The sequence below is a fragment of the Myxocyprinus asiaticus genome, chromosome 1 (genome assembly GCF_019703515.2).
Source record: "Myxocyprinus asiaticus isolate MX2 ecotype Aquarium Trade chromosome 1, UBuf_Myxa_2, whole genome shotgun sequence".
Lineage (NCBI taxonomy): Eukaryota > Metazoa > Chordata > Actinopteri > Cypriniformes > Catostomidae > Myxocyprinus > Myxocyprinus asiaticus.
This window is the reverse complement of record NC_059344.1, coordinates 66,908,101-66,927,289: the sequence shown is the minus strand read 5'-3', so window position 1 is coordinate 66,927,289 and position 19,189 is coordinate 66,908,101. Positions and strand designations below refer to the sequence as shown.

Sequence of the window (19,189 nt, the reverse complement as noted above, 5' to 3'; positions counted from 1 at the left end):
CATTATTTTTGCTGCCATTTTGAAAAGGTGCTTGTTCAGAGTTAATATACTGTATGTGTTTTGGTAATTATTTTTTTAATGCACAGTATACAGTAAATGCTGGACTAAAACTTAACTAAAGTCATCCCACTGTGTTCGCTTCATAACTATATTTTCGATTTTAAATTAATAAGTGGTGTATTTCTTGTCATTATGGCCTTTGTGTGTCTGCGTTTCGCTCCCTCGCACAAACTCCCACCCTGAGTGGTGACGTCACGCGGTTGGCGGGGAATTAAATCCCGCTTTTACTGTCACATGACGTGTTTTCTCTCCAGGGTAAAGCACGCCCTGATGCTAACGTCAAGAAGTTCTCGCCGTCCGCGTGCACGGCTTTTCCCGCCATCTCGTGTCATTCGAAAGCGCGCGAAAGTAACCGAGCACGTGGGTTTGCAGCGCGCGCACAGGCCAAATGAGCCAATCTGTGAAGCAGGCGCCTTTTCCAGTTTAATAAAGTTACTGAAAGTAACGTTTTTGGAAAGATTTTAAACATTTATCCAACATATCCCACCTCTTCTGCCATTACATTCTCTTGCACTATCTGTATATAACATATATATATATATATATATATATATATATATATATATATATATATATATATATATATATATATATATATATGTAATATATCTGTCCAGTATTGTTTGTGTACTGGAAGCTCCTGTCACCAAGACAAATTCCTTGTATGTTTAAGCATACTTGGCAATAAAGCTCATTCTGATTCTGATTCTTTCAGTTAAACAGTGTGTTTAGTAAATACATTGTAATTATATATATATAAGTTCGTACATCTGGGCGCCTAAATGAAAAAAATAGAGAAATTCTGTCAAATTTAACATTGCTATTAAAATGAGGAAAAAGTAATTAAAGAGATTAATTAAAATGTTAAAAGCTGTTCTATAACATCTTTTAAAACTACCTATGTCTATCTATGACCAAGAAAACATTTACTGTTTTACTTCAATGTTTTTATTTGATTAATCATCTCAAACATTTCTTGACAAAATAAGAGAAACGTTAAAACAGTCCACTTACAGAGTCCAAAATAAGTAATAAATTAAAGGCAAAAAAAAAAAAAAAAAAAAGATATACACCTTCCTATGAAACTCATATTTTCATAACCAGTTAGCACAGGTATATTCTCATGTTCCATAGCATAACCATTTTTTACTGCCAACGTAATGGATTTTATAAGATATTAAAATGCTCCCTTTCAAACATTCACCAATGTAACCATAGTTTCCACCAAATATCACAGTTCCTACAGTAAAATCAGAATAAATTAATATGGAAACTCTTTCAAACAGTGTAAGAATATGAAAGTGGTAGCAACTACCAAGTTCCCACAGTTAGTAACTGACATTTTGGCTACAAGTTTTAGCAATCATGTGTACATTTTCAAGAGAGTAGAACAGATCACACCCTTGATCAATATAAAATGTAGTTAACAGCACCGAATGCAAAGAAAAAAAATATTAAATCATGTACTTTGTTTTACAACTGTCTTTTCATTATTAGTTTCTACTCTCACTCACTTGTTGAACACTCACACACACGCACGCACACACACACACACACGCACGCACACACGTGTGCTTGTGGCCTGAAACATGAACGCAAACATTAGTGATGCAAGCTCAGTTTTGCTCATTGTTGCATTAATAACGGCACACATGTACGTGTTATTTTCTTTGAAATAGCCGCTAGGGGCGCTAATAGCGATCATTAGTGTAAACTACTTCTATGATCAGTTTTCCCCTTTAGATATTTGCTTAGCAGTTTACATCAAGTAAGATAACTGTTGACATGTTTGCAGCTAGCTACCGGAATAATAACACGTGCAGTCTAACCGCACAAACATTTAAAAGTAACTTTATCGTCAGTGTTGGGTGTAATCTGATTATACAGTAATTCTTTACTGTAATTGAGTACTTTTTAAGTCAAACGTAGTATAACGCATTATAATTTTAATTATTTCAACCAGATTACAGATGAATGATTTCAATCGAGTTAATTACCCTGACAAAAAAAAAATTAAAACTAAACTTAAAACGTAAAAACTAAAGTTCTTACAAACTTGCCGATTTCTTGCCGCAAATTTCACACTTCCCACTATTTTTGCATGCAAAAATTCGGCACAAATATTTGCCAGAAATCTGCCGGTCTTCACCGGTAGTGGTGAACCTGCAGCAAACCTTTGGCGACAATGAAGAGTTTTGCCGCAAAATTAATTTGCAAGTGAATATAATGAGAGGCGAGTTTGCGGCAAGTTTGCCAGAACTCTCCATTTTTGCAAAGCACATTAATTGAGTTACACGTTTAAAAAAATTATATTTATGTGCAGTACATTTAAAACATGAATTACGTTTTTATGTATGTCTGTTTTGTGTTTCGTGGCAGCTGAAGGGACAGGGAGAATCAAAAAAAGAGGAAATATAGACATTATTTTGAATTCACTGAGTGGAAACACAAATACGACTCTGTGATAAAGTTTTAGAAAGTAACTTAATTTGTAACATGATTACTTTTTTGCCATGAAGTAATCAGTAAAATAATATGATTATAATTGTAAAGTAATTAGTAATTTGTAGTGGACTACTTTTTTGAGTAACTAACCCAACACTGGTTACTGCCACAGTGAAGGCCCGTGTATACTTACTTTTTCTGCGTTCCAGATGTGATCGCCCCCGTTGACTGCCTTGCCTTTCAAAGTACAATCTTTTGACCACAAGCGAATACAAACGCGTTCGGCTCATGCGCACTATAGCTGCTTTGACATACTGTGTAAGTAAAGTCAACAGCAAGTGCATATGAGGAACATCCGCATGTCGAGAAAATCTGGGCCATGCGTGGACTGTGTTGATGATGAACTGCACGCGCAGAAGCTTTTGTTAAACGTGAGTTGAGTAATTCTGCACCACTCACATTACCAAATGCAACTGCAAAAATAATGATCGCAAACACCTCCCCCGCCTGGTTGGGATGCCAAAAAAAATAGCAATGGTTTGTGTATGAGTCTACATGCGTGAATGTTCTTGCACAAACACACACCCTGTGAAAATCTGAATCCTCCAATGTGACACCATATACCACAGCTGCACATTTAGATACATAATTATGTTATTTCAACATATATTAAAAGTTTTAAATATTCCAATTTTTCCACTTTAAACAACATTTTCTGGAATTCCCATGATCGAGCCTCACTGCTTGTTCTCTTGCGCTCTGTTCCTGATCGGTTCCAGTTTATAAGCGCTATTATGATCAGTCTAGTACTGTTATTTTGCAAACCTGATTCCAGACCTAAAGTTCATGTTGTTTCAGATAGGTGAGTGCGCTTTGCTCAAGGTAACGGTGTAAATTGTGCGTTTGGTAGTTTAGTTTTCAGTTTGCCGTTACACAAGCATACGTCACACACCACTGTCTATCGGTCTTTCTCTGCAGTGGTCCTATGATTTTATGTGACAGTGGTTGAATTTTGTCCTCTGATCGCACACCAGGCCATGAAGACATCCCTGCAGACGACAACAGAAAAATAATCAACAAAATATTTAGAGTCAAAAGAATACACACTTCAATTGTTCAAGTGAACATGCAGTATTGAGCGTGTGTGTGTGTGTGTGTGTGTGTGTACCTGCAGTGTGTGGCCACACACTCATTGCTGCAGTATTCTCTGTCCCAGTCTTTACTCTCTATAGGAGGGTTGTTGCAGCCGGCGCGCACACACACAATGGGAGCGTCTGACGGTGTCGCGTCTGAAGCCGAACAAACATTCAACTCCACCTCCATCTGATGGAAATAAAGAGAAATAAACTGGGTTGGAAACTGTGAAGCATCAAAAAAATAAAAAAATAAAATTGGACTCGCAAACAGACATGCACTGGTATTCAGTAATACAGTATACAGCGATATTTAACAAGAGGTAGAACGATATATCGGTTTCACCGATTAATCGGTGCCGATATTTGCTTTTTGGAACTATCAGTTATCTGCAAATCTCTGCCGATAGTTGCTGATATTTTTTTCAAGGCATCTATGTTTGTAACTGTCATTATACGTAAATAAAAACTAGCAACCGATTAATCGGTGCCGATATTTGCTTTTTGGAACTATCAGTTATCTGCAAAATCTCTGCCGATAGTTGCTGATATTTTTTTCAAGGCATCTATGTTTGTAACTGTCATTATACGTAAATAAAAACTAGCAACCGATTAATCGGTGCCGATATTTGCTTTTTGGAACTATCAGTTATCTGCAAAATCTCTGCCGATAGTTGCTGATATTTTTTTCATGGCATCTATATTTGTAACTGTCATTATACGTAAAGAAAAACTAGCAACTGATTAATCGGTTGTCGACCTTTTTCACCACCTTAGTTATTGGTAAAATCCACTATCGGTCAAGCTCTATAATTAAAATGTATAGTTATGTTATCATGAACACTTCAGAGTACCATGATAATAATCTAGATTTTCATTAGTCATGTACTGACAGCTTCATAGCTTCCATCCACAAGTCAAGATTCACAAGCAGGGACCAAAATTAACACTAGCGGAGTGGCAAATGCGAACCGGAAAGTTTATTATGAACTGCAACATTATACAGAAGTAAAAACTGTAAGAATGACAGACGAAAACTTTGCAACATAATAGATGATTTAAGTCTAACTGTAAGATTGATATCCCTTGTGGATTTAAGTGATGAGTGATTCAAACGAAAGACATTTATACCGTATATTAAAGAAAACATCTGTTAAGTCACCCAAGTTTTTATTTTATTTTATTATTACCCAACACAGTTTCATGGCTCGTAAGAATTATTTATGCATGTAAAGTTTTATTATAATTTATGAATATTTAAATCATCTTTATGTAGATTATTTCAAGTTCCAAGTGTCTTCTTTCAAAAGAATGAAACACTTTAAGAGTACTCACCCCCTCTTCTCCTTCAGCCAATTCTTCTGTTGCCGATGGCGACAGGGCGGCCACAACGGTAGAAGGTTCCGCGACCTTGGCAGAAGACATGACCGGCGCCGCGGCAGCAGTCGTCAATATTATTGGAGCACTCAAATCCGTCTGCACGGGGGCGGGTACTATCTTGATTTGCAGAGGCGGTGGCAGTGCCGTGGCGACGACCTGTCCAGCTGCCGCACCTCCGCGCGGCTTCGCCTGTAGAGGGGGCGGGGCTGGGGAATGTACCATCTGCTGCAGGCGGGGCGGTGGGGGCGTGTTCTGCATCTGCTGGAGGGGAGGAGGCTGGCGGGCTGCAGAAGATGCTGAGGCGGACGAATGCGCATGCTGCTTAGGAATGATGATCTTCGTAACGATGGGCGGGGCAGGAGCGCTCGCCGCAGGTTTGTGCGCCCCCGTGCGTGAGCGCGTGGTGACTTGCGGCAGGTCTAATATGATGTTGGACGTGCAGATGTTAGTGATGGTGTTGTTGTCCGGTGCATGCAACGGGATGCGTGATGAGCGGGTCGGGGTGACAGTTGGCGTCGGGGCGATGGTGGGTGCAGGGGCTGGTGGTGGCGATGGTGCAGTGTCTAACACTTCAATAGTTGGCTGCTGAAGAAAATGTAACAAATATAAAAACTAATTATTGATGCAAGCTAGCACTTTTCAGAAGAAAAATAAATGTTAAAAATGTAGTAAATACTAGAGATGCAGTGATGTATCTTCTAAACACTGGTATCGGCTGATTGTTTATGACCAAGACCATTTACTCTGAAACTTGGAAGACATGTAGAGACAGAGAATAGAAGTTATTCTTTACATTTATTTTGTTGTGTAATTATCAGTGATTTGAAACAAGCTAGCTTTAAAAAAAGAGGAACCACTAAACTATCAGTAACGGTGCATCCCTAGTAAATACTGCATCACTAAGATTAAGTGCAATAAAAAGATCATCTCTTAGACCCTGTTTACTCCTGGTGTTCATTTTCATCTGAAAAATAAAGCCTTTTTCAACTTTTCAACTGAACTTTTCACAATTTAATTGTAAATTACCCCACTGAAGGTGTAAACGGGTCGCATCTGCAACATTTAAAGTATACATCAAGACCCTGATCTTACTGTGAACGATTCATTGGTGCACATTAATCCAATGAGAACAAATGTTTGTAATCTTTCATCAAATATAATGATTCGCTCTGACACTGAAACGACTTTCCTTTTTTGTCCAACCACATGTCATACAGAGACACATTTTGTGATTGATAAATGTATGTCCTGTCAAGCATTTTTTCACATTGAATATTCAGTTTTACATTAAGGAAGTAAAATGGCACATGGCGTTTCATGTTGGCTGTATTTCACCTGAGACAGCTGACTGTCTTTGTAAGCTGCCAGTGCTTTGAGATACTCCTTCTTAGCAACTTCAGTCTTCCTCTTGTATACCTGAGAAAGTAAATAAATGCATCTCGTGTTAATAGTTGGGATATCAAAAGCACTGGAACTTCGATACCAAACTGACACTAAAATAATAAAAGATACAACAGTCTTTTTACAGTAGCTTTTCTTGGTCAAAACGCTCATTTTGGAGAGTTATTGTTTTGTTAATATGTAAATAAAATGGGTCATATAATGGAGAATGAGATTTCCCTTGAACTTCTGAGATAAGAGCTGTACTGTGAAAATACTATAACTTTCAGAGCTCAAAAGTTCCTCCCTGTCCAAAAAACAGATGTAATTTAAAGCAAGCTGCAAAAACAACTTGTTCTGAACATCTGTCTGATGTCAAAAAAGTTACAGATGAACACATCAACACATGATCGTCCACATATATGTCAATTTCTGATGTCAGAAACTTGGCCTGCCCAGTCATGGTGAGATAATAAAAAGGACGAAGGATAGATACTATTATTAATTCTAGTGTTTTTATTTATTATTATTATTTATATTATTTCCATTATTGTTAACATAACTGTTATATTATTATTTATTATTATTTTTTTTATATTATTATAAATATAATGGTTATATTTTTTATTACAATTCTTTTCATCATTTATTATAATTATTATTATTTTATTATTTCTTATTTGTACTATTTACATTACTATAAATATATAATTGTTATATTGCTATTTATTTTTCTTATATTTTTTCATAATTTGTTATTTTATTATTTCTATTATTTCAATTATTATAAATATAATTGTTACATTATTTTTCTTTTCATCATTTATTATTTCTATTATTTCAATTATTATAAATATAATTGTTATATTAATTTTATTTATTGTATTTCTTTTCATCCTTTATTTTTATTATTTTATTATTTCCATTATTGTTAACATAACTGTTATATTATTATTTATTATTTTTTATATATATTATTATAAATATAATGGTTATATTATTTATTTTTATTTATTATATTTCTTTTCATAATTTATTATAATTATTATTATTTCTTATTTGTACTATTTACATTACTATAAATATATAATTGTTATATTGCTATTTATTTTTATTATATTTTTTCATAATTTGTTATTTTATTATTTCTATTATTTCAATTATTATAAATATAACTGTTATATTATTTATTTATTTTTCTTTTCATCATTTATTATTTCTATTATTTCAATTATTATAAATATAACTGTTATTATTTATTTATTTTTCTTTTCATCATTTATTATAATTATTATTTTATTATTTCTTATTTGTACTATTTACATTACTATAAATATATAATTGTTATATTGCTAATTATTTTAATTATATTTTTTCATAATTTATTATTATTGTTATTATTTATAATATATTATATATATATACACTTCAATTATTATAAATATAACTGTTATATTATTTATGTATTTTTCTTTTCATCATTTATTATTTCTATTATTTCAATTATTATAAATATAATTGCTATATTATTTATTTTTCTTTTCATCATTTATTATTTCTATTATTTCAATTATTATAAATATAATTGTTATATTAATTTTATTGTATTTCTTTTCATCCTTTATTTTTATTATTTTATTATTTCTATTATTTCCATTATTGTTAACATAACTGTTATATTATTATTTAATATTTTTTATATATTATTATAAATATAATGGTTATATTGTTTATTTTTATTTATTATATTTCTTTTCATCATTTATTATAATTATTATAATTTTATTATTTTTTATTTATACTATTTACATTACTATAAATATATAATTGTTATATTGCTAATTATTTTTATTATATTTTTCCATAATTTATTATTATTGTTATTATTTATAATATATTATATATATACTTCAATTATTATAAATATAATTGCTATATTATTTATTTTTCTTTTCATCATTTACTATTTCTATTATTTCAATTATTATAAATATAATTATATTATTATTTAATTTTATTTATTGTATTTCTTTTCATCCTTTATTTTTATTATATTATTATTTCTATTATTTCCATTATTGTTAATATAACTGTTATATTATTATTCATTTGATTTATTTACATTTCTTTTTATTACTTATTAATATTGTAATTATTTTATTATTTGTATTATTTCCATTTTATAAATGCAATTGTTATATTATTACTTATTTTTATTTATATTTTCATAATTTATTATTTCTATTATTTCCATTATTAGGGACCAAGCACCGAAGGCGCAAGGCACCTATTGTAATCGTTAGTATTATTATTCTTCCTATATGGCGTCTATGGCAGCCCTATGTACGCTACATAGTAAAATGATTAAATTTGGCACACTGATAGGGGTGGGTATGAATAGACCCCAAACTAAATTTGAGGTCTCTAGGACAAACTCTACTGCACCACCACCACCATGTCAAAAATTCACTTTTATTCTGTGCTTATCTTTTAAACCATTTGTCCTAGAAACAAATTTATGCATCTGATTACTCTCATCTTGATGATTCCAATGGACCCCTTACATTAAAACTCTGCCCATTACAGTGGCCGCCATCTTGGATTATGATGTTTATAGTTTACCCCCAACTATTCCTTGAAATGTCGTCTGATTTGCACAAACAATGGCTCAAAAAAATCTCCAGACTTAGCCGCACTGAAAAAATAGTACCGAATTTTGATTTTCGACTTTGTTGAAAAGTTATGTTAACATACAAGGTCGATGTAAAAATGCATACAAGGCAATATCTCCGCAATGCTTTTTCCTATCGAAACAAAACGTGGTATGCTTCATCAGGACCATGACCTGAGGGTACATGCACAGTTTGGAGACAGCACCACCTATGGGTCAGGAAATGTGAAAAATGTCTATTTTTGCTCATAACGTTTGAACCGTATGTCCTACAATCATGAGCATTGTGTCTACGGACTCCATGGGCCATAAAGATTTCAACAATACCCATATCAGCCATACCGTCTCTCCGCCATATTGAATTTTATAAAAAGGTGACAAATCTTTTGAAAAACATTGGCTTACTTTATCGACATCATGTCCTGAGGATCCCTGAGCAGTTTGGAGACAGCGCCACCTATAGTTTGAAAGGTAATCCACACTTTTGTGCTGTCTCTTTGACATTTACTGAGCATGTCAATTGAGTGGCTCAGTGTGTAAGTGCACTGAATTGTTATTCAAAAGGCTCTTGGTTCGAATCCTGGCTGAGACAAGTATTATCGTTGATTTTATATTGTTTTGGAGGTCTTTGTATTGTGCTTATTGAATAGCTGCAGGGCTTATCCCTGGTCATTTCTGCTTGCAGATATTATTTTTATTCTTCTTAATATTATTCTTGTTCTTCTGATAAATATGTTTTGTTAAAAACGTCTGAATGCATTGTTGAATTTAAACGAAAATTGTTATGCATCATCAACATTATGTCCTGAGGACACCTGAACTGTTTGGAGACAGTGCCACCTATTTTTATTTAATTAACCCACACTTGTGTGCTGACTCTAAAATCGGCATGTCTCTTTGCCATGGCTAAACTAGGTCGACTGAGTGGCACAGTATGTAAGGTTGTTGGCGATAATCCCAAGGGTTGTCGGTTCGATCACCACCTCAGCAAGTCATGCATTAGAAATTGCTGTAGTTCTGTAGATTTTTGTATTCTCCTTACTGAATGGTTGCTGGGCTTTTCCCCAATCAATTGTGATTTTCAACTTTGTTGAAAAGTTGCATTATGATGACTGCAATGTATGGCTGTGTTACTCTAAGTTTGGTATGGCCCTTTGGTGACTGACAATGTTGTGGCTCTGTGGTCCAGTGGACTGTTCTCTGAACTGTGGAACGTCCTAGGTTCGAATCCGGCCTTGGGTGACTTGCCATGTGGTGTTTGCTTACTGTGTATATTATGTGCTCTTTGTGTTGTGCAGTGGTTGCCATGCTGGTGCTTGGCCCTGTGATTGCGGCTTGCAGCTAAATTTATAAATATAATTATTATTTTTTTAAATATATTTATTTTCATCATTTATTAATATTGTTATTATTATATTTTATTTCATTTAGTTATATTTATTCTTCTTCTTATTATATTATAATGTATTATTCTATTATTTTAATATCAATAATACTACTATTCCTAAACAGCACAAGAACTGATGATAAGAGAAAAATGTGGTAAAGTATGTGCCGTTTCTGGCTGTGTAGCACCTGCTGTTCTGCTGATCTTCTATACCTTGTATCGATATCGTGACAACTATAGTTGCATGTACTTCATGAAGAGTATTTGCGTTGTGATTACCTGTTTCTGCTCCTCTCCCAAACTATCCCACATGGAGGCGACGATCTTGGACACCTCTCCAAACGTCGCGTTAGGATTCTGGCCCTTGATGGCGGATTGTGTGTCTCTAAAAAACAGTGCATACGCTGACACGGGTTTCTGCGGCTCGTTCGGATCTTTCTTCTTCTTGCCTTTCTTCCCGCCGCCGCCTGCTTTCCGTAGCGGGGCAGCAATTGCCACCGGAGTGGCGGGCTGGTCAGAGAGAGATGGCGAGAGAGAGATGACACCAGACGACACAGACAGGGACACGGGAGAATCCACCAGAACACTCTTCTGAGCCAGAGCGAAAACACAGATGGGAGAGAAAAAAGAGCGCAAGCAAGCAAGATCAAGTTCTGATGTTACAGATGTAGAAATTAATTAAACATTTCTTTAAAATTACAATTTACATTCCTGAATTTGAATGAGGGTCGCAAACACAGTTCAGAATAGAAATCATTAATCACAATCAAAATCATTAATAAAAATGAAGGGGCAAACATACAAAAAAACCCACCCGTCTGAAATCGTCCAAGTCATCATCCTGCAGTGAATCAGACAGTGAACCAGTGGCTGACAGTGGCTGGTCAGGTGACTGCGAGCGAGGCAGGATAGCGCTGCCACCCAGACTGAGCCCGAGCTGAGCACTGAGCTCTGATTGGTCAATAGTGGTCAGCTGATTGTGCCCCAACAGGCTGTGGTTCATGTCACTCAGCGGAACATCAATGGTCATTGGGGAGGAGCTACTGAACTGCGAACCAACGGGATGGCCAATATCCTGCAATAAAAAAAGATACATTATATCTGTAATTATTTTAATTACTACATACAAAATTATCATTATTTGGGGGCCTTCTTCAGTAAATATTGATTATATGCGATGAATTATTTGGCATATTATGAAATAATTTGATTAATTCATATTTTTTATTTTTTTTATTTTATATTGATTGACAGCCCTAATTTTTTTTTTTTAGAAATTGAATATAAAGTATTATATTTAATATAAATATAAATATAATACACTTCAGCTAACTTGTTCCACCATGACAGTAGTTGACTTGAAATAAAAAAAAACTCTAATCTCGCAATAGCGCCCCTTGAGGCAACGCTGAGAATGCACCGTGCACTTGCGTCGCATTAAGAATCGCGAGCTGACACAAGTCTACGCAAGTCTGCGCTCACGTACTTGCATAGAGTATGTTTTAGCCGTCATCGCAAAGGGGTGATTCTCACGAAACCTGCCCATTAAATTTCCTGGTCCTATTTTACTCCAAAACAAATAAGAAATCACCTTTTGCACATAGAAAATGAAATCTGTTTGAAGGGCTGTTAAAACGTTTTACATTGTCACATTATTTTGATGACAGTTATGCACATCTGACCACCCAATTGTCATTACCGCAACGTGAAAAAAATTGCATCTTATTTAAATTAAGTATTTATGCATCATACTCTAAAAAAATGAACGGTAAAAACATGACTGTTACGGTGAAGAGATTCATTATTGAAAACAACGAGAATGGTAAAAGTAAAACATCCGGACGTGTTGTGGTAATGCGAACTAGGGGTAAAATGTGTTTAAGCATTGTGAAAATGTCACAATACAAAAACTCTACATGATCCTCAATGAAGGCTTGATTTTCTGTATGCAAAATATAATTTCATATTTTTTCAATTGATTTGGGGTTAAATTTGGCCAGGACATTTCCTTGACTGGTTTTGTGAGAATCACACACACACACACACACACACACACACACACACACACACACACACACACACACACACACAATAAGCCGTCAATGAGCAAATCACACTATGCGATCCAATACTGCCCAAAGTCATGGCAAAAATCGTACAGCATGCACCCATCTTGAACTTTCAGAAGGAATCAGTTTAAAGAAATGTTTAAGTTAGTAATGCACCACACTACTCTTACAATAACAACAATATTAAACCAGATTTCAAAACACAATTAATTGAATTGGTTGTAGATGAATTACTGCTGTAGTAATTAGAGGTCGACCGATAGAGGATTTTGCCAATACCGATAACCAAGGTGGTGGGTAAGGCCGATAAACGATTAATCGGGCAGTAGTTTTGTAAAATCTATTTATAGAACGTTAAAAAAAATAATAATATTTAAAAAATCTAATTCTTTCCTAACTATGATGGTCGCAGACAGAGTCCAGAATGAATAAAATCCCATATGCAGTTATGTAGCATTGTGCAACCAAATCCCAATAATAACCAGAAAAATTACGATTTGGTGCATAACACCTTTAAGTATAAACAAGCCCGAAACAAATCAGGGAATCTTATTTTAAAATGACGAAATGATCCCCCCCAAAAAAACACTATCGGCATAGATTATTCCCATAACCGATAGTTCCAAAAGGTAACTATCGGCACCGATTAATCGGTAAAACCGATATATCGGTCTACCTCTAGTAGTAATGATCATAAACAGAGTTACACCATTCCCAGTGACGATCCGAGCATCGGTCCACCGCCCTGTTGACTCATCAGACTCAGGTGCTCCAGACCCTGTGAGGGGGCGTTCAAAAACGTCGAAGCGAATGATGGATCGTTTTCGCCAACCACTGCATTCCCCGGAATGCCAGATGAGGGTCCAGCGTCGCCCAATTCACCGAAGTGAGAAACGACATCTGAGACGCTGAGGGCGGAGTCGGGGTCAAGGGAGATGGGCGGGATCTCCAACTCCTCATCGCCCAAACTGGGAGTGTGAAACTTCTAGAGAGACGGAGATAATTGTGAGTAAAGGAAAATAAAAAAAAAGAGGTGTTTTATGCTGCCATACTGTTAACCTGTTAATGCTCATTGACCCCACACATGGGCCTGGCATTTACTATATAGTGTGATGTTCAAAATTTTTCATAATGTAGACAAATTATACATCTGTACATCAACAGGTGTGCCTGATCAACATCTGCCATTCCACTCGAAAAACAAAAAAGTTTGGAAAAGTTCTCACACGTTAAAAGTCATTGTGGAAGCTCTTGAGCTCTGGTCATGTCTGAACCAATACAAAAGTATTCCCACTACCAGAAGGACAACTTTAAAGGATTATTAATTCAGACAATTATAACTATAACAACACAACTGTAGTAATACCGCATAACATGTTTTGAACCTGATACGTTTATTTTAAAGCGCTGGTCTAAACAGAACTTCAGTAAAGAAGAAAACAAGTGCAGCTACTACATTAACAAAGAAACTAAAGCTAAAAACAAACAAAACTTGAGTGTTGGCAGCATGTATGGAGGGGACAGTACCTCTGAAGACGACAGGAAGTGGTGGCCTTCTCCGCTGATCGCCAAGTAGTTGTCATTGCCGCCTGGGAACTGAACAAGACACAAAAAAATTAGCTTTGTTTGGATTTTTGACTTTTAAAAAAAGGACCGAATCATTACACTCGCATTTTGAAATGAATGAAAATACATTTCACCTTCAAACTTCCCTTAATGTGCATTAAATCAGAAATTAATCATTCTTTAATATAAACAGTCAGCTGTCTGAAAGTACAAAAGGTTTGGACATGTGCCATGGTATTCTTCAAAGTAACTAGACGTACAATGTAAATGAATGTAACACATATCAGTACCATGTATTACAATTTGGTACCACTGTACACAGGGTTTCACAGCTTTTGAACAATGGATATTCAATGATTTTTCCAGTTGTTTGTGAGTAATGTGTTTTGTAAAAAAACAAACAAAAATAACCACACATTTGACATACATATATATATATATATATATATATACACACACACACACACACCAATCAGCCACAACATTAAAACCACCTGCCTAATATTGTGTAGGACCCCCTCCTGCTGCCAAAACAGCTCTGACCCGTCGACGCATGGACTCTACAAGACCTCTTAAGGTGTCCTGTGGTATCTGGCACCAAGACATTAGTAGCAGATCCTTTAAGTCCTGTAAGTTGCGAGGTGGGGCGTCCATGGATCGGACTTGTTGGTCCAGCACATCCCATAGATGCTCAATCGGATTGACATCTGGGGAATTTGGAGGCCAGGGCAACACCTTGAACCATCATGTTCCTCAAACCATTCCTGAGCAGTTTTTGCAGTGTGGCAGAGTGCATTATCCTACTGAAAGAGGCCACTGCCATCAGGGAATACCGTTGCCATGAAGGGGTGTACCAGGTGTGCAACGATGCTTAGGTAGGTAGTACGTGTCAAAGTAATATCCACATGAATGCCAGGACCCAAGGTTACCCAACAGAACATTGCCCAGAGCATCACACTGCCTCCGCCGGCCTGCCTTCTTCCCATAGTGCATCCTGCTGCCATCTCTTCCCCAGGTAAACGACGCACATGCACCCGTCGCCCACATGATCTAAAAGAGAATGTGATTCATCAGACCAGGCCATCTTCTTCCATTGCTCCATGGTCCTGTTGTGACACTCACATGCCCATTGTAGGTGCTTTCGGCAGTGGACGGGTCAGCATGGGCACTCTGACCGGTCTGCGGCTACTCATCCCCATACACAGCAAGCAGCGACGCACTGTGTGTTCTGACACCTTTCAATCATGACCAGGATTAAGTTTATCAGCAATATGTGCTACAGTAGCTCTTCTGTGGGATCAGTTCAGACGGGCTAGCCTTCACTCCCGCATCAGTGAGCCTTGGGCACCCGTGACCCTGTCGCCGGTTCACTGGTTGTACTTCCTTGGACCACTTTTGGTAGGTACTAACCACTGCATACTGGGAACACCCCACAAGACCTGCCATTTTGGAGATGCTCTGACCCAGTTGTCTAGCCATCACAATTTGGCCCTTGTTAAAGTCGCTCAGATCCTTACGCTTGCCCATTTTTCCTAATATATCAAACCCCTTGACAGGTGCCATTGTAACAAGATAATCAATGTTATGCACTTCACCTGTCAGTGGTTTTACTGTTGTGACTGATCAGTGTAAATTATATATATATAATATACAAACATAACTAGAAAACAATGCATTCATAATGACTTTTTTTATTAAATCATTTATGGGGATTACTCACACAAAGAGCAAATACTCACGAGGGATGTTTTTTTTAAGTACAAAACTAGAAATAAAAAACAATATATTCCTATAAATTCAATGTTAATATATATATATATATATATATATATATATATATATATATATATATATATATATATATATATATATATATATATATATATATATATATATATATATATATATATATATATATATATATATATATATATATATATATATATATATATATATATATATATATATATATATATATATATATATATATATATATATAAAAAAAGGTTTGCACTGAAGGTCCTGAGAAGAGTCGATCAAAATGGAATATGTGCGAGAGCAAAGAAAGTATTTTTCACCAAGAGTTGATGGTGTGAGTCTTTTTTGTACAGTTTGATAGTCACACACAGCAATTCACAAAATGATAGAAATGCTTATGATGCTTAAACAATCTGCTGAAGTACTTACACCCTGTCTATACCGGACACAAGCGATGCGTCGCGTAACGGCAAAAGTAACAGAACTCATTATAATCAATGATGCTGTCTACATTGGAAGTGTCTGTTATGCCGACAATAAACGAGTGTCCCGTTCCATTTTGCGCTGCACGCGCTGGCACTACTACACAAATTAAATGGTTTAGATCATTCACGAAGACGCGTCCAGTGTAGACAGCCTCAAGCCGTTCCGGCACTTCGTGTCCGGTGTAGACGGTGTTAGTAGACATGCAGATTTTAATGAAGTATATTTAGACTTGTTTCATTCATGAACCAATGGTTTAATGACTCACTCAAAACACATAAAAGATGGTACTTTGATGCCATCTGCTGGCATAAAAATGTGATTTACAAAAATAGTCACTAAACAAACGAATCAGACCTACCGAGAGCGAGAACCACATTAATCGCGACCACGAGGAGGTTACCCCATGTGACTCTACCCTCCCTAGCAACCGGGCCAATTTGGTTGCTTAGGAGACCTGGCTGGAGTCACTCAGCACGCCCTGGATTCAAACTCGCGACTCCAGGTGTGGTAGTCAGCGTCAATACTCGCTGAGATACCCAGACCACTCGTTCCCTACTTTTAAAATCAACAACAAAACAAATCGAGGTTACAGTGAGACACTTACAACGGAAGTGAATGGGGCCAATTTTTGGAGGGTTTAAATGCGGAAAAGTGAAGCTTATCATTTTATAAAAGTCAAATGATTAAATTGTAATTTTTAAGGTCGCTTTAGGGTTTGTTGACATTATAACATCATGGCAACAAAGTTGTAACAGAAACTACGACTACTAACAAAAAAGGTTAGTATGCGATTTTATAACACAAATCATGTTTACGTCTTGTGTCTATACTTTTGAAACAGTGAGTATTTTAACGATTACAGAGTGGCTCATTCACTTCCATTGTAAGTGCCTCACTGAAACCTCAATTTTTGTGGTAATCAATATTATGCTACAAACGCTGTCGATTGAGCTTAACTTGTATTAAACCCGAGATATCCCTTTAATTCACTCCACTAAATAACAAACTGGCTAAATGTGACGTTTATCGTGGAAATATTGATTCACGTTCTACAAATTGTGTTAAATATTCTTTAAATGGTTCTTTAAGCAGTTTGTGTGTTATTATTATTTTAAAAAAAAGACGACAATATTCTGAATGAATATTAGCTGGCTATCTTGAATGATGTAAACACATAAAAAACTATCTATGCAACAGGGTGAAATACATTAAATGTGTGCATGTTATATTGCCATTGGGGCTTGAGCCCCCTAAGATTGAAATCGTAGAATCGCCCCTGATTGAACCCTGGGTACCATGATACCTCCACAGTACTCTTTAATGCGATCAGGTCACCTTCTGAATGGTGTCAAATCCGTTAAACGCCTGAGGATCCAAGAACTCCGCGTCACCTGGTTGCCCGGTTCCGTCCGATAAATCAGAATAAAAATTCAGGTCCATGACGCGTCTGAGCGTAACAGAGTATCTGAAACCAAGACCTACGACACTTACAAAAGAAATAAAAAAGTAAAAAACTAAACCGCAGTTTTCAAAAGTGACGATGTGACGTCACGAAGACCGAATCGGACACACCTGTCTGATCATTTTGATCAACTTCAGGCCTGAGCACTGCGTTAGCGATCAGACACATAAAAATGATCCTCTATAGACATCAAGCACTAACAAAAACACATATTACAGAGCAAAAACACACAAAAATCTGTCCCGTCCGATAATCCCGATAATTCCGCGTTCGATCCGTATCGATATGACAGCACATGGAAACATGTGCATGACGTTTTCCAAAACAGCGAACAACGACCGTGCATCAGTACAGACTGTCATATGTTTGTTTTCATAACAGTGATCGCGTTCGAAACGCGACAATAGAAACACGATTTATCGGTCCGATGCGGTTTTCTGTCTGATCTCAGCACTGCTCACGTCGCGTGCCGCAGGATTGCAGATCTGGGAAGACACCGTGCAGGGATTGTGTCTGATCAATAAAATTAAACCAATCATACTGCATAGACATATTTCTTTTTTTTATTCATTCAGAAGCCTAAATACCATGCATGTACACCGCCAAAGTGAACGGAATACACCGTCACCAGACTTAAGTATATTATTTGTTTACTATTAACGTACGTCACCCCCACAAGCGCGCTAATGGTATGACCCATGGCCTATTGAGGAGCGTAGACATAAAAAAAAATACTCCATATTTTGGCAATATAATTAACACTTATACTACACCAAGTTGTTATTGCAGGACAAGACGATGTATGTTAACTGATCTAAATGTGATGGTATGCTAAATGTTACTTTATAAAACAAATCTCAACCAAACAAACCAATGTTTTCAATTGTAGCCCGTTTAAACAATGCAATGTACATAAACCTACGCCGCATTTGTTCAGGTGTGTGTATGTATGTATGTATATATATATATATATATATATATATATATATATATATATATAGTGTCACTTTAAAGGGGTAAATATATAGTCTCCAAGAGTGTTGGGACTGAATGTATCTAGGGAGTTTCTGGGGTGTTTATACTGGATGGACAGGGCACAAAAGGGTTCTAAACACATTAACCACTTCTACTTTCGACTTCTGACTTTTAACGGTCTTCTTACCTCCATTCTCGCCCTGAAATCGACACGTCTTTTTTTCTTTCAGTCCGATCAAAGCGATACTGACTAGGAAAAAATAATCAAAATATATCGCGCATCATAGCACCCGCACTTCCGGGTTGGACGGGTGCGCAGAGATGACGTCACAGCGCGGCCTCGCCCCTTAAGGAAAATCACCATGGCAACTTTCGTTCAAAAAAATACGGACTTTCGGACAACTTACACAGTGCGCC

At 36.1% G+C, this 19,189-nt stretch overlaps 1 protein-coding gene across 9 annotated transcripts; it reads right to left on the bottom strand.

Moving 5' to 3' along the window:
* Positions 1 to 1,002: 1,002 nt before the first annotated feature.
* On the bottom strand, positions 1,003 to 19,116 carry LOC127447680 (TOX high mobility group box family member 4-B-like). Of its 9 annotated transcripts, none has more exons than XM_051709656.1 (9): positions 17,671 to 18,366; positions 14,053 to 14,121; positions 13,235 to 13,510; positions 11,259 to 11,531; positions 10,736 to 11,047; positions 6,354 to 6,434; positions 4,974 to 5,603; positions 3,674 to 3,828; positions 1,003 to 3,554 (listed from the first exon to the last, which is right to left on the bottom strand). In XM_051709656.1, the coding sequence occupies exons 1-9, from the start codon at positions 17,773 to 17,775 to the stop codon at positions 3,497 to 3,499; spliced, it is 1,959 nt and encodes a 652-aa protein (XP_051565616.1). In that variant the 5' UTR covers positions 17,776 to 18,366; the 3' UTR covers positions 1,003 to 3,496. The 9 variants fall into 9 exon arrangements, with proteins under 9 accessions (XP_051565616.1, XP_051565638.1, XP_051565663.1 ...); XM_051709678.1 differs by having other exon boundaries at positions 4,974 to 5,600; XM_051709703.1 differs by having other exon boundaries at positions 4,974 to 5,600; positions 11,271 to 11,531.
* Positions 19,117 to 19,189: the final 73 nt, after the last annotated feature.